General features: G+C 41.2%; 2 protein-coding genes across 2 annotated transcripts in view; one reads left to right on the forward strand and one right to left on the reverse strand.

Annotated features, from left to right (window-relative positions):
• The window catches only part of LOC310802260 (cadherin EGF LAG seven-pass G-type receptor 1-like), a gene marked incomplete at both ends in the record, with an annotated part of 97771 nt that extends 93225 nt beyond the window's left edge, over positions 1–4546 (forward strand). Inside the window, 2 exons of the mRNA XM_083666550.1 lie at positions 4026–4154; positions 4261–4546. Coding sequence (XP_083522676.1) covers positions 4026–4154; positions 4261–4546 — 415 coding nt within the window. The remainder of the gene's footprint in view (positions 1–4025; positions 4155–4260) is intronic.
• Positions 4547–6288: 1742 nt separating this feature from the next.
• LOC310802261 (gamma-crystallin M2-like) lies at positions 6289–7493 on the reverse strand (the record flags this gene model as incomplete). Its single annotated transcript, XM_083666551.1, has 2 exons — positions 6289–6600; positions 7230–7493. The coding sequence occupies 2 exons, from the start codon at positions 7491–7493 to the stop codon at positions 6289–6291; spliced, it is 576 nt and encodes a 191-aa protein (XP_083522677.1).
• Between the last annotated feature and the right edge of the window lie 7371 nt (positions 7494–14864).

Genomic DNA, 14864 nt, shown 5'->3' on the forward strand with positions numbered 1-14864 from the left:
CATAACTAAAAGCGAATTTATCCAATTTGGTGGAGACCCGGGGAACCTCAAGAGTTAACCAATTCTGACAATGGGTTAGGTAATTTATGTCCTTGAATTTTAATAATGAGGTTAGGTAACCCGGGAGTTTATGCAGTATGGCATTACACAAAAAGGGAGTAAAGAAGAGATCTACAGGTATTTAACAAGGTCCAGCCAACCTTTTGATAAAGTATGCAATGATGAGTATTAAAACTATCACTTGTGATAAAGCGAAGGGTGCTATGGTAGATGGCATCCAAAGGTTTAAGAGTAGTGGCTGCTGCATTTTGGTAGATAATATCACCATTATCAAGTATTGGCATGAAAGTTGATTGCAAAATCTGCTTTCTGCTGTTCAGGGAATGGCACAATCTATTCCTATAAAAGAAGCCAACCTTACATTTTACCTTACAAGATCCTCTGTATGTTTTTTGAACGTCAAGTCTTTGTCAAACTAAATGCCCAGGTATTTATAAGTGGGAACATGCTCAATGGGGGCACCACCCAAAGTACATATGCATAAATCAGATAAATGTTTCTGTGATTTGGTAAATAACATATATTTTTTACATTACATTCATGGCATTTAGCAGACGCCTTTATCCAAAGCGACTTACAACTATCCAAACCAACTTACAATATTTTGTCTTTCCAGCATTAAGCACCAACCTCAGCCCAACAAATGCTCTCTGCAGGACAGTGAATGCAGACTGTTGCTCAGAAAGAGCCTGATCAGTCGTCGGGGCTATAGCATATACAACAGTTTCATCGGCAGATAGATGCAGTTTACAATTATTTACTGATAGTCCAATATTGTTGATGTAAATAGTAAAAAGAACCGGACCAAGAATTGATCCTTGTGGATGTCCAGAAAACCTGATTTAACACCATCAGTGAAGACACGCTGTGTTCTGTCCATTAAATAATTGTCAAGCCATCTACATGAAGCCTGATCCAGGCCTATTTCAGACAACCTCTGAATGAGTAGGTAATGGTCAACCATATCGAATGCTTTAGAGAGATCTAGAGATAAGGCAGCACAATGTTTTTTCTGATCTAGGCAATTTAACACATACTTTAAGACAAGTGTAGCTGCTGAGATTGTGCTATGACAAAAAACAAAAGCCAGATTGGTGCATTTAGAATAGAATGAGAAGATAAAAAGGTTCCTAGCTAGGAGTTGACCAGGGACTCTAATACTTTGACAGGGCAAGGTAGCTTGGATATTGGGCGGTATTTATCTAGGTCAGAGGGGTCATTTATGGAGAGGGAGTACATGGGCTGACTATACAAGTACCTGACATACAGTCGGATAAAAAATATGTGTCAATGACTCAGAAACCGGGTTAAGCTGCAATAGGCCTGGATCAAGCATATCAGCCCCAATGGATTTTTTACATACATTTTAAGCAGGGCATCTAGTACATCACAAGTAGAAAACAGTTGAAATGAAAACAAAGATTCGCTAGTAGTTGACTGATCTCTCACCGAGCCAACTGGGGCTGGGAGATGGGAGCATAGTCGACTGTCTGACCAGGGTCAGCCAATCCATCATTTCTAATCAGGTGCTGAACAGTAAACTAATGTGGAATGTGGTGTGGTGCAAAAGTTCAGAGGTCCATAGTGAAGGACAGCTTTCTGGTGGGATGGCAAGGACCAGGATATAAGGTGGATTAGACTCAGCCTGGACAAGTTCAGCAGCTGAAGTCTAGTTTGGAGGGGCTCAGAGCCCCTTGGACAGATAAGCACAAAGAGGACAACACAAAATTAGAGGCTGTTGCAAACTGAAAAACTGAACATTAAACAGTAGGAGAGAATCAACATAAAGCAGGTGGCCTGAAGCCCCTGGCACATCTATAATACATCTAAAGGACAAGGCCAGCATGCACTTATACCACATCCACTCTGTCACGGGCCGGCCTGCCAGAGGGACATCAGGGGGGTAGAGGGTTCAGCAGCATGAACCCAGACCCCCTAACATGAATCAGAAGATTATTTCAGAGATGGGGTGCTCTGTCGCAAAATGCTCTGGCCCCTGCCGTAGTCTTAGATATTCTGGGAACAGCTAATCTCCCTGTATCTTGTGAACGAAGAGCACGTCTGCTCGTGCTTTAATCGGAAGCCAGTACAAAATACTGGAGTAATGTGATCATAGTTTTTGGTTCTTCCGCCGTAGATTGAAGACCCATCTCTTCAGGCTACATCTTAACGGTCCCTCCTAAAGACCTCTTCACCCCCACTACCCCCCTATACAAGTTTCTCTCCTGTTAATAAAAAAAATAAAATAATAATCCTTCTTCTAGCATTGTGACTGCCTATGGCCCCTGGTCTGAGCATTGATTACTTTATCTTATGATGACTGATGGACCGATGATTCACTTACTTAAACAGATGTATTTGTTGTAAGTCGCTTTGGATAAAGGCGTCTGCTAAATGCTCTGCTAAAAGGCAGACAAGCAGGGAGGAAGGCGAGTGCTTCACCGAGCCAGACGAGATTCAGGAGAGTGGGTAATCCAACGGTTTCTCACTAGTAAAAACACAACAGATAGATTCCAGCGAGAGGCAGGGAGCTGCAAGACAGCAGCCGAAAATCATGGGTAATCCAATATGGCAATGTTCGATGGTAGAATCTACATGGTTCTCACCACAGCTCTCCGTAATCCACTCAATAGGCAAAAAAGCAATACTATTAGGCAAAGAATCTTACAAATAAATAGTCAATCCTAATAATCAACCAGGTCGTAATGTCACGCCCTCTACCTCTAGGTTGAGGGCAGTCTTTCTCCCTCTCTCTCTCGACCAGTCAGGCTGATTTCAGGAGTGGTGTCAGGTGTGCAGGAGTCAGATGACCAGCTGTTCCCCATTCTCATTACCAGCGTTTGCCATAAATATCTGGTTCAACCTTCACTACCCGGCCAGATCGTAACATCAGTTCATTGTTAGTCATGCTTCTAACTACAATTCCAAGTTCCTGCTCCTTAGCATTCCCAGCCTCCTTACCTTGTTTGTTCCTGTGTCCACAGTTCCCTCCTAACTCCTGCCACCAACCCTCCTTCCCTGCCTGACCCTCCTGCCTGCTTGCTTGCCTGCTTACCTGAACCCTGCCTGGACGACTATCCGCCTACCTGCCTGTTCCCCTGCATGACTGCCCGCTTCCCTGCCTGACCTCTTGTGTACGACTGCTCGCCTGCCTACTCGACCTATGCCTGTCTGCCAACCCAATTACCTGCCTGAATTCTGCCCGCCTGCCTGCCAGCTTACCTGTTTGACCCCTGCCTGCCTGACCAACCGCCTGCCTGACCTTTACCAGACTACCTGTCTACATATCGGCTCAGTCAGCCTTCTCTTAATAAATACACCCCAGCTTGGGGTTTCACTGATCCTGTCTCTTAGTTTGTGTTCTGCAGTTGGGTTCACCTGTCTGAACGTTACATGTAAGAAATAACAAGTTTTCGAGACGAAAAGCGGCCTTTGATCCTACCTTTGAAGCAGTCTCCTGCTGAAGCAACAATCTATTTTCATACTTCTTTTTAAACACACAGATAGCAATTTTCTGATTGTTAATATTGGCCTGACTAATCCCTGGAATGGAAGCGTTCCATCACAACATTCCATTATGTTTGTGCCATTCCAGTAACTAATTAAAGTGACATTGATAACATCACAATTTCACTTGATATATGGCTATAAATGCTTATTTTTAAAGCTTCTTTACTTGATTGGGCATTTCGAATAAAGTTTTCCACCAGGAGAAAATCCTAGCTAATTAATGTATATTTTATCAATGTTAGGGGCACCTCTCCCCCCTCCAGTAGGCCATGGACATGCCTGAAGCAGGCAGAGCCACTAAGAGGGAGAGGGTTTTCACAATACAGTGAAAGTATTTTATCTTTTTTTAGCTTGATACTTTTTTCAGATTGGTTTCACCATTTAGAAATTACAAGCATTTGTATACATAGTGTTACGGTTCCCCCTCCTAACCAACCCTCTGGTACCACCTCAAGGCTGCGGTGGTCATCACTGGAGCGTTCTCCTCCGAGTCGACAGTGCACCTGGACTCAATCACCAATCAACGGCCTACTTAAACCCTGCCTAAGCTTCAGTCCAGGGCCAGAACGTACTGTGACCATACAGTAAGTTTTGTGTATCTTCGCAACTACCCTCCAGTGATTCCTAGTGCTCCTTGTGTCTGTCTCCTCGTCGTTGTTTTACCCCTTGTCTCCTGTGTTTCTCCTGCAGTCCTGACCCCCTTGGATTCCGCCTCGACCCTCCCACGGCCCTAGCCCCTTCGTGTCCTCGACCCTCTACTCCTGTCCCACAGACCTCGCCCCCTCCTAGTTCCCACGGCTCCTTCCCCACCCCTGATACTGGACCTCCCCTTACTGACCCTGGACCGGCCCTTGACTACTCTCTGGATTACCCTTACTCTCCCCCTTCCCTTATTATTATTCTTATTAAATATGACTTTGGGCTAACTTTTATTCTCCACTCTCTGTGCCATCATTCAATACTTTTGGAGCCCTGAAATAGGGGCAGTATGTTTAAAAAATGTTCTACTTTCTAAATGGTGAACCCAATCTGAAAAAAACCCAATTGAATTAAAGCTGAGAATCTCTATTTTGACCCCATAGTAATTGTTTGATTTCAAATCTGTTGGAATATAGACCTAAAATTATAATTAAAAAATGCTTCCTCTTTCCAATCCTTGTAGAGGGCACTGTACATCATCAATTAAGGCCTCTACATGCTTCAGCATCACTTGTGCGACTGGGGTCAATAGGTCACAGACTTTAGGCAGTTATTGCATGCAATGGATTGCATGCAAATACTAAACATGAGTAATTCATTTGGACATTATATGATTTTTTCTTTCCAAAATGTTTAGAGCCATGAAATAGGGAGGAGTATGTTTGTACTTTCTAAATGGTGAACCCAATCTGAAAAAAACCCCACATTGAATTAAATCTGATCATCTCTACCTTGACCCTGTAGTAATTTTTTATTTCAAATCTAAACTGTTTCAAATCTACAGTATAGAGCTAAAAGAAGACAAGACTCTTTCCAATACTTATGGACGGCACTGCAGGTAAAATAAATGTTTGTCAGTAATGTATTTATTCTCATGGAGTTCTCTTATGAAGTGTCTCACCTGTTTCTGGGTCTCCTGTTGCAATGAGTGACTAAGTGGTGTGTTATGTTTGAAATGATTCAATTGTCTGTTAGCTTCAATGAGATCACAATTTTTGAATCTTTGTCTGCTGGTTTTATAACTATGCTAGAATTGTTACTTAATCTTTTTAATGCTGTATGTTCCTGACTTATAAGATTATCTCTACCTGCTGAATGGAATCTAAATGTAGCAAAGGAAGTGGTATGTTTCTGAATTAAGATAGAATGGCATGCGCATCAGATACTTGGTTATTCTGATTGGGCAAGTAAGCCAGATATGTAAGGAAGAATGAACAACAAGGTATGCCCTTATAGGGATCTCCATCATGAAACGACCCGAGGTGCAGCTGACATTTTTTTTCCAGACAAACAGACAAAAATAATCGTGGTGTAGCCCAAAAACTTAAGGTTATTTTTTGTATCGTTTAAGTAGTCTTATTTTTACAATGCTGTTGTGCTAGATTGAGAATCCATGTTAAACTGCTAGATGCAGCTATGCTAATCCTCTCGGTTGTTGTGGCAAATGGAATGACAGGCCCTTTGCAGAAGGCGTCACTACAAGTCAACAGACAACATCTAAGGTATGTGAAAGATTAAGAAATGATGATTTTCGGATGAACTACCCCTTTAACCTACTGTAACTATTTCATAGGTGTCCAGCTATCTTTTGCAACTGTATGGTTATATAATGTACACACCAGAAGGCGAATCAGAGACGCGTACCAAGCTATGGAAACGCTATATCGCTAATATTCTCCTATCAAATGGATTATCAAAGGTATAATGCACCCTTCCATTCTCAAACTGGAACTGGAACTGGCTTCTTCAGATCAGAGTGTTCATATGAGGGTGTTTTATGAACCACAATATCATATCTGTTTATTGTATCATATGAGCATACTGTAAGTGGTCTGTGGGGTATGATAAGGTTCAAGTGTAAACACAAATGTAGCTTTTTGTTCAGAAATGTTTATTCAACTACTTTCATCAGTAGATAGGCAATGTCAAATACTTTGGCAATGAAGTTAAATGCTTCAATTTCAGCACTCAATTTGCATCTGGACCCACCAGGTTTCCCCTAATTAATTAATTCAGTTTTCACCACTGGTGACAGGAGTCGCTGATACGTCTCATACTCATGAACCTCATACCCCCCATGCCCCCCATGCCCCCCATGCCCATGCCCATGCCCATGTTGAAGTTCCTGTACTCCCCAGGCCTCATGTACATCATCCTGCCTCTGTAGTGGGGCTGCTCATACATGAGCCAGTGGCCATCCATCACGTTGCAGGACATACAGTTGGACATTTGGTAGCGATCCATGATGGAGTCACAGTCGTCCATCATCTCGTGCATCTGACCTCCGAAGCTCTCCCTCTCGTAGATTCTCATCCTGAAGTTTCCTCTGTGCTGTAGTAGGAGGAAGAACACGTTTTATTGGGAATGATACTGTACAGTGGTTGAAGGTGCAATCCGTAATGGCTCACTTCTTGTTTTGGTATAATGTTGAGAGATGGGAAATGTGAGACCTCTCAAAGAGTTCTGGGTGCAAGTCTGTGATAATTAGATGATAGTTGTAATCATATGTTTGTTCACAAAGACATTTTTTACTAACAACAACCTTATATTTTGAGTTATGATCATGTAAGGAATTTAAATAGGTATCCGTCTATCTGTCTACCTAACAACATTTAGACTTGGTCATAGGCTTACCATGGGGATCATGCGGGAATACTTCATACAGTCACTCATGCCCATCATACTGACCTCATACCATGCTTACAAAGGCTATATATCATGAAATTGAATTACCATTGAAAAGCACAAGAAATCCCAGATAAAAGCTCAGGAATTGTTTCTATGTTACTCTATTTGATAGGTAGTATGTAATATATTGGGGACTGGTAACAGGTGTAAACCATAAAATTAGGCTGACCATAAAGGCAACAAAGTAACTGAATGTTGAGGGAAAGAAAGAGATAGATAGACGGATACTTATCCATCTACCTAAGATTATTTAGTCATGCTCATATGCTTACCATGGGGATGTGGCGGAAGGACCTGACACAGTCGCTCATTCCCATCATGCTCATGTAGTCGGAGTACTCTCCCCTTCTCATGAAGTACTGGTTGCCCATGAAGTTGGAGCGGTCATAGACCATGAAGCAGCCACTGTGCACCCTGCAGGAGTGGCAGCGGCTCAGGTAGGAAGACATGTCAGGACAGTCGCTGCTACACTCGTAGGAGCGACCCATGAAGTTCCTGTCCTCGTAGAAGATAATCTGAAAAGAAACAAGAATCATTTTGATGAACTATCCAAAAGATTAAAAAAAGAGGATACATTTTAGCTCCTACTCATATTGGTAGTAAAAGACCAGTCCAAAGTAACATTTTCTGAAGCTCTAAGACACTAGAGCACAAGAGCTTTTTGTGTAACAATCTTTTTTGTGATACATTAGAAGTGTTCATCATTTTTATTTATGTAAAAGTAAAATGTTGACACATAACAGGCGTAACACAATTGTATAGTGAGGTACAGAAAACATTTTCTGTCCAAAAAAGTCTGTCTATATTTGTGCAACACTGCACAATAAGGAATGTTTTATGGACAGAACATGGGGCGCAAACAACCTCTGAAAATCAAGATATAAATAAACATATACACATGTATAAGAAACTTGACATTGTTTACCTTGCCCATCATGTTCCTGTCAGTGGGGCTCATTTTGGCTCAGTGTGTTGCTGCTGCTATTCGTCCTGAACTGACTTCATACCTGTTTGAAACCTTCCTTTTTATACCTGACAGCCAGAGGCCCCATTGTGCAAACCCCCTGACCCAGCAACATGGCATAGAAGCTCATAGAGCACTGAGGTTTGTCCTTTTTTCCAGGGACTGGAACCCTCAAAAGACTTTTTACCCTGTTAAAGTACTAGTCATCCTCCATGTGTTTAGCAAAACATACATGCCCACTTTTGGCAAGATACTCCCTTCTGTTTTGAAGCATGTTCAGGCATTGGGCCTTTACCGCGTCCTTTTTGCCCAGTAGGTGAGGCTACTCAGTTTAGATCTTAGAACGATAAGAGGTATATCAGATTTGGAAAAATGCAAGTAAACTAAAAATATTTATTAGATTACAGTTACAAATACTACCACCTTCAAATTTACACTGTAAGATAGGAAAATAAAAAGTAGCGAGTAGTCATAATTAAAACCCTAACCGAAGATTCCCCAGCCCTTGGTTTGTGCCAGAGCCATCATTGTGACTGAATGATAAGAGATAAATAATACATATTTTAGTAAGTGACAATAAAAATGTATTTTTTATAACTATTAATGTATTGAAGGCACAATCCGTAATTACGAATTGGGTGACCCACCACAGTGAATAACACAAACAAACATGGCTTTGCGCTTAAGTAAGCAACCAGGGAGACAGTTGCTAATCGCAATTACAGATCGATGCTTTCATTCAGATCATTTTAAGCTGAAAATCTATGTTTTAAGTTTTAGTATAACACTTTTGTGTTGAAATAAGCATTTTGTGGTAACAAATCGATATTTGGCAGATATTAAATAGTAATAAGATCATGAATAATGTATGAATTGTGACAATGTGACAGCTCCAGATATAGAAATTAGTTTATTGTTATTTGTATTATTATAATTGTTATTTTTGTATTTTTTATTTTCTATTTCTGTGAACCTCTCATGCCTTTGTTATTTTGTGTTTGTGTCTGTGTGTGTGGGGGATGGGGGTTCAGCGAAGGTTGGAAGGGAGGGGGTTGGTTGGGACGGGTAACATTGTATTGTATTGTTATGCAGTGTATTGTGATGTGTCTGTTTTGTGAATTCCCCTGTAAATAAGATTTTTGCTCAATATATATATATTTAAAAAAAAACGTTTTTTTTTTTTAATTAAGAAAAATAGATGTTTAGACCCAAAGTAAAAAAAAAATGTGTTGCCTTCAATAAGTCATCCAAGTAAGTTCTGGATGAGATAGAGCAGGTCGTCAGTGTAAAGCCCTGTAATTTACCAGTACTGTGGTCCCTGTAATTTACCAGTACTGTGGTCCCTGCCAGATCACTTAGTTCTTCCACCTCGGCTGGCCGCCTGGCACCGGCGCCTCTACGAGGATGTAGCGGTCGCGCTGTTTGGTCACTTTTCACTGTCTTGGTGCCCCGGTGGAATGAGCCTCCCACTGCAGTCAGGACTGCAGAGTCATTACCTATCTTCTGCCATAGACTGAAGACCCATCTCATCAGGCTACATCTTGACTGTCCCTCCTAAAGACCTCTTCACCCCCCACTACCCCTCTGTACAGTTCCTCTACTGTAAAAAAAAAAAAAATGAAAAAAAAGGTAATCCTTCCTTCTTCTAGCATTGTGACTGCCAATGTCCCCTGGTCATAGCATAGATTTTTTTCTCATGAAGACTGATAGATGATTCTGTATAGATGATTCACTTACTTGAGACAAATGTACTTGTTCTAAGTCCCTTTGGATAAAAGCGTCTGCTAAATATCAACAATGTAAATGTAAATGTAGAAATAAGAGCTGAAATTATATGTATACAAATAAAATGTTAAAAGTAAGCCGCATGACCTGCAGTCAAATATGCCGTTACACAATTGCAGCGAGGCTGGGCTCAAGCCGCAGTTGGGGGAGCATATTCCCAAGCTCCTATTCTACAGTTCTACCAACTAGTTTTCCATTCATATGTTATTACACATTGAAATAGTTTGTCTTTTGCCCATTATCCCCAGAATTACATAATTGTTTTCAATTCAAGCGATTCGATTGCCCATTAGCAACAGTTTATATAAAAAATTTCATTTTTCTGGCTGAGCACATTGTAAATATACCTGCAACAGATGGAGGGTGTGGTTCTGCTTCCCTGGTTCTCATGTGATTTTCATGAATTCGATTGCCCATTATTCACATAATTACACAATTGTTCTCAATTCAATTATGCTATGTCCTTATGTTAATCAATGTCCTTATGTTAATACTACAACCATTGTCTTTGTGTCGATTGCCCATTATCATTTATGTGATTGCAAACTCATTCATAAAAACTGTCATATACAAACGGAGCAAAGCTGCTTACTACCGTGGCTGCAACTCATGTATGCTGCTGCAAGAAAACAAATAAAGGTTTCCATGTTAGTCTAGCACTAAACTAGTTCTGAAATATTAGAAGTAAGCATGTTGCTGATAACTGCAACCATTATGAGACACGCACTTGAGTTCAGTCTGCCCTGATTGGCACTGTCCTAACCTTCTACCCGTTACACTTGTCATGGAAAATGTAAATACAGTATAAATAATCAAGTCTATATGCACAAGTCATTTGTTGATTTTATTGCAATATTGTGCCCTTCTCCTTTCAATAGGCTATGCGTCTTTACGCACAGGAGCAGACGGGCCATTTCACGCTATACCAAGATTTGGTGGCAGCAATGGCTATAAAATAATTATAAATTGCATATATATATAAAAAAAACAAGGAAAAGTGAGGAAGGGGTGGGGGTGTAGGATTTGGCTTTCACAGCAGCAATTCAATCAGGACACTCAGTTTAAACACTTATTGTAGGAAAATGGTAATACATTTAAGTGTGGTGTAATTGGATGTCTCCACGCTGTAGAGATCCCTGGCTGGAGTTAAACTACTACAACATGCAAGTATACAATATGGCAGGGAGCCCATGACTAATCAACCCCCCATAGGTAGGTTACATACAGAGCAATCGAGTGAGTGGATGCTGGGGGTGGTGGGTGGGACAACCACACAGAACTTACTCTCATAGCCAGTGCAATGGTGTCACAACTGTAGTATGCTACCACAACATACAAGTATACAATATTGTAAGGTGTGTGGGGTAGGACCCAGGTGCAGAGAGGAGACCAGACGAATGAATGCAGTTGAATGGCAAATGCCACTTTACTGATAGTTATCCACAGAGTAGACAGGAACAGACTTATAATAAACAGATGAGAAATCTGTTTCCCCTCACAGGCTTAACTAATGTATTCATCATTTATCATGACTTGATCATTCTTGACAGCAAAGGATATAGCTAAAACTATTTGGCCATGGCATTTGGTGGTCTGTTTCTACATGACTATTCTCACTGGTTAGACACACTGGCTGAATCTGGGTTAGGGGACACAACTGGATGTACTTGTATTTGCTATTGTGGTAGTTTTCCCCACAAGCGCACACAAACACACATTGACCACAGATTTTGAGGGTGTACCAGGCTTTTTTCTCCTCTGTGAAGCCATTATTAGCTAGCTTGCTATGTCAATTGTGAACTAGCTAGCTTTTGTTTTTTTCTCCCTTTGAGCCCAGTACAGGGGGGATGTTTTTGCTAGCACACCTCAAATTCCTGCCTGGGTTTTGCCTCCATTTGCCTCCAGCCACACCTCACAGTAGTGTGATTCGCTAAAATTAAATGATGACACATACTTTACTCAGTAAGATCACTCCCATATAATTCTATTGCCACTCCCACTAAGGTCAACTATATAGGTCTATATTCCAACATGTATAGTATTTGGTCGACAATCCTTTGCATGCAACAACTGCCTGAAGTTTGCGACCCATTGACACCACCAGACACCACCAGACACTACCGGTATATTCTCTGATGATGCTCTGCCAGGCCTGTACTGCAGCCATCTTCAGTTGTTGTTTGTTTTGAGGTCTTTTTGCCTAAAATCTTATCAGGAAATGAAATGTATATTCAATTGAATTTAAATCTGAAGATTGACTTGGCCAGTCAAAACCTTTCCACTTTTTGGCCCTGAAAAAACTCCATAGTTGCTATGACAGAATGTTTAGGGTCATTGTCTTACTGTAGGATGGAGCTCCATCAAATGAATTTGGAGGCATTTGCTTGTACTCAAGCAGACAAGATGTTTCTGTACACTTCAGAATACATTCTGCTGCTGCCATCAGTAACATCATAAATTAAGACAAGTTTGCCAGTTCTTGTGGCATCTATACATGCCCTCACCATGTTTCTCAGGTGAGGTGGCATGTTGTAAATCTTGGGCAGATCCTTTGTTCTCCAAACTTTCCTCTTGCAATCACTCTTTACTTTAATCTCATAATAATTGTTTGATTTCAAATTGAAACTGTTCGAGTACAGAGCTAAAAGAAGACAAAATGCTTCCTTTTTCCAATACTTATGGAGGGCACTGTATCTCATAGACGATCGCATTATGTAAAACACCTCCACTAGTACACCTGAGCAGGCTGTAGACTGTTACATACATGTGTAACAATCAACAGAAAACTCAATCTGCAAGAGAAAATAATACAATAACAAAACAATGATTAGGATATTAGGTCAGAGCTTGCAAGACCTTTTTCCAGACCCCTGCAGGCTTTTAGGTACCTTTTAGCAAATTGTAAATTGACCATCCTTTATTAGGATAACTAGTGGTTTGCACCTTGCAGTGAAGCCTCTGTATTTTGGCTGGTGAAGTATTCTGAGGATGGTAGTCACACATTCACACATTCAGACACATTCACGCCTACCTCCTGGAGAATGTTCCTGATCTGTGGGACAGTTGTTTTGTTTTGTTTCTTAATTATGGTGAGCATTCTTCTGTCATTCACTGTCAAAGTTTTCCTTGGCCTACCAGCACGTTTGCGACTGCTGAACTCACTAATGCTTTCTTTCTTTTTCTAATAAAGTTACAAACTGTTGATTTTGTCTTAGTCTCAGGTTTTGGCTATGTTTCTGATTGATTTGTCTGAAATTTTAGCATAATGATAATCATAATGACTTCCTTGATTTTCATTTACTTGTCTATTTGGTCCTCATGTTGACAGACACCAATAGCAGGCAAATGCAAAGTCTACAATCAATATTACACATTGACAGCTCTCTTATGCCTGCACAAATGATGTGATAGAACACACTTGACTAACCAGAAACACAATTTTCCAATATGTTTGGTGCCCTGAAATAGGGGTACAATGTATAAAAAGGGTAATAATTTCTAAATGGTGAAACCAATCTGAAAAAAAGAAAACATTGAATTAAAGCTGAGAGTCTTTACTTTAATCTCATAATAATTGTTTGATTTCAAATTGAAACTGTTCGAGTACAGAGCTAAAAGAAGACAAAATGCTTCCTTTTTCCAATACTTATGGAGGGCACTGTATCTCATAGACGATTGCATTATGTAAAACACCTCCACTAGTACACCTGAGCAGGCTGTAGACTGTTACATACATGTGTAACAATCAACAGAAAACTCAATCTGCAAGAGAAAATAATACAATAACAAAACAATGATTAGGATATTAGGTCAGAGCTTAGACTTTCGGAGACATTGACTGGAAATGTTCCCTGACTTCAGATGGGACCGATGTGGGCCGACTGTTTGACAGGAGAGAGAACAGGGTCTTCCGTAACACACAGTTAGCACGGCACCCCAAAGTTTGGCACTCCAGGGGCAGCGGGGTGTGTACACAACATGTCACTCGTAAGCATGCGAACTGTTCAGTAATCAGAACACCAGAATCGAGACAAGACCGACTGATGGTAAGACGAGATGACCACAGCCCATAACCTATAACCCCCAAACACTGCAGACAACCACACAAAACTTGTGCAATGGTGTCACAAATAAAGCTTGTGTTAGTTCAGGCAGGACACTTTAGGGGACAGACAGCTGATTCACACATATGCAAAACATCCATCACATGTTCAGGGACAAGAAGCCGAGTTATGCAGCACTCTACCATGGTTAAACAGTCTGACGCCACTGGGTATGAGAGTAATACTTGTAATACATGCCATCTACTCTTTCTTACCTGGTTGGGGTACCCTATGTCCAATCTGTCGGAACCGGACGATGGATTCCTTTTTGAAGAGGAAATCAAAGAAGTTCCACCTGATTCACCGACGGCGGTTTTGGCTCCGTTGATGTCGGTGGAGGCCGATGGGGGGGTTCCGGTTCCAGCCAACATTTGGTGTAGTTTTTGTCTGACTGCCCCGAAGTTGGACAATTCCGATGCTTTCTCAATGCTTTATATCACCAGGAGAGTGCTCCTCCTGTGGGTGTTGTTCATGAGGACCTCTTTCAGTTTGTGGATTGCCTGGTGTCTTTCCACCACCTTTCAGGACAGCAAGGCTACGACGAAGAAGCATCATACCGCAAGAGGGCCAAGGTCCCGGGGCTCGTTGGGGATGACACAGTCCTCGCCGCTCTCCAAAACATTTAAGGCTCTCTTGTCATCAATCTGGAGAACAACAACAACATTGGCACTTCCGCTTCCGTCCTCATTCCAGGTTTATGTTACTTTCCTTAGGGCACACATGTATGTCCTAATCTGCTGTCTGCGCTCCATGAACTGGATATAGTTGATGGGCTGTTAAAAAAAGAGGTGGAGAAGGGCGATCTGTTGGGTCCTTTTGATGATCCCCCCCCTTTTCTGACTTCTGGATCAACCCCATTGGTGTAGCTACTATACTAATATTTGGGCAAGAAACTTTGGGCTACCATCGACCACGCTATTTGGCTGATTAAAATGGCAGGGGTGGGTGCTTGGCAAAGGAAAACTTATGTAGTAGACCCTTTTAAGATTATGCCTCACAGTGTCATTTGTTAGGCGTATTGTGGAAATCTCAGATGTTCTTTTTGGCTAGATTGA

The sequence above is a fragment of the Argentina silus genome, assembly GCF_951799395.1.
Source record: "Argentina silus genome assembly, chromosome: 3".
Taxonomy (NCBI): Eukaryota; Metazoa; Chordata; class Actinopteri; order Argentiniformes; family Argentinidae; genus Argentina; species Argentina silus.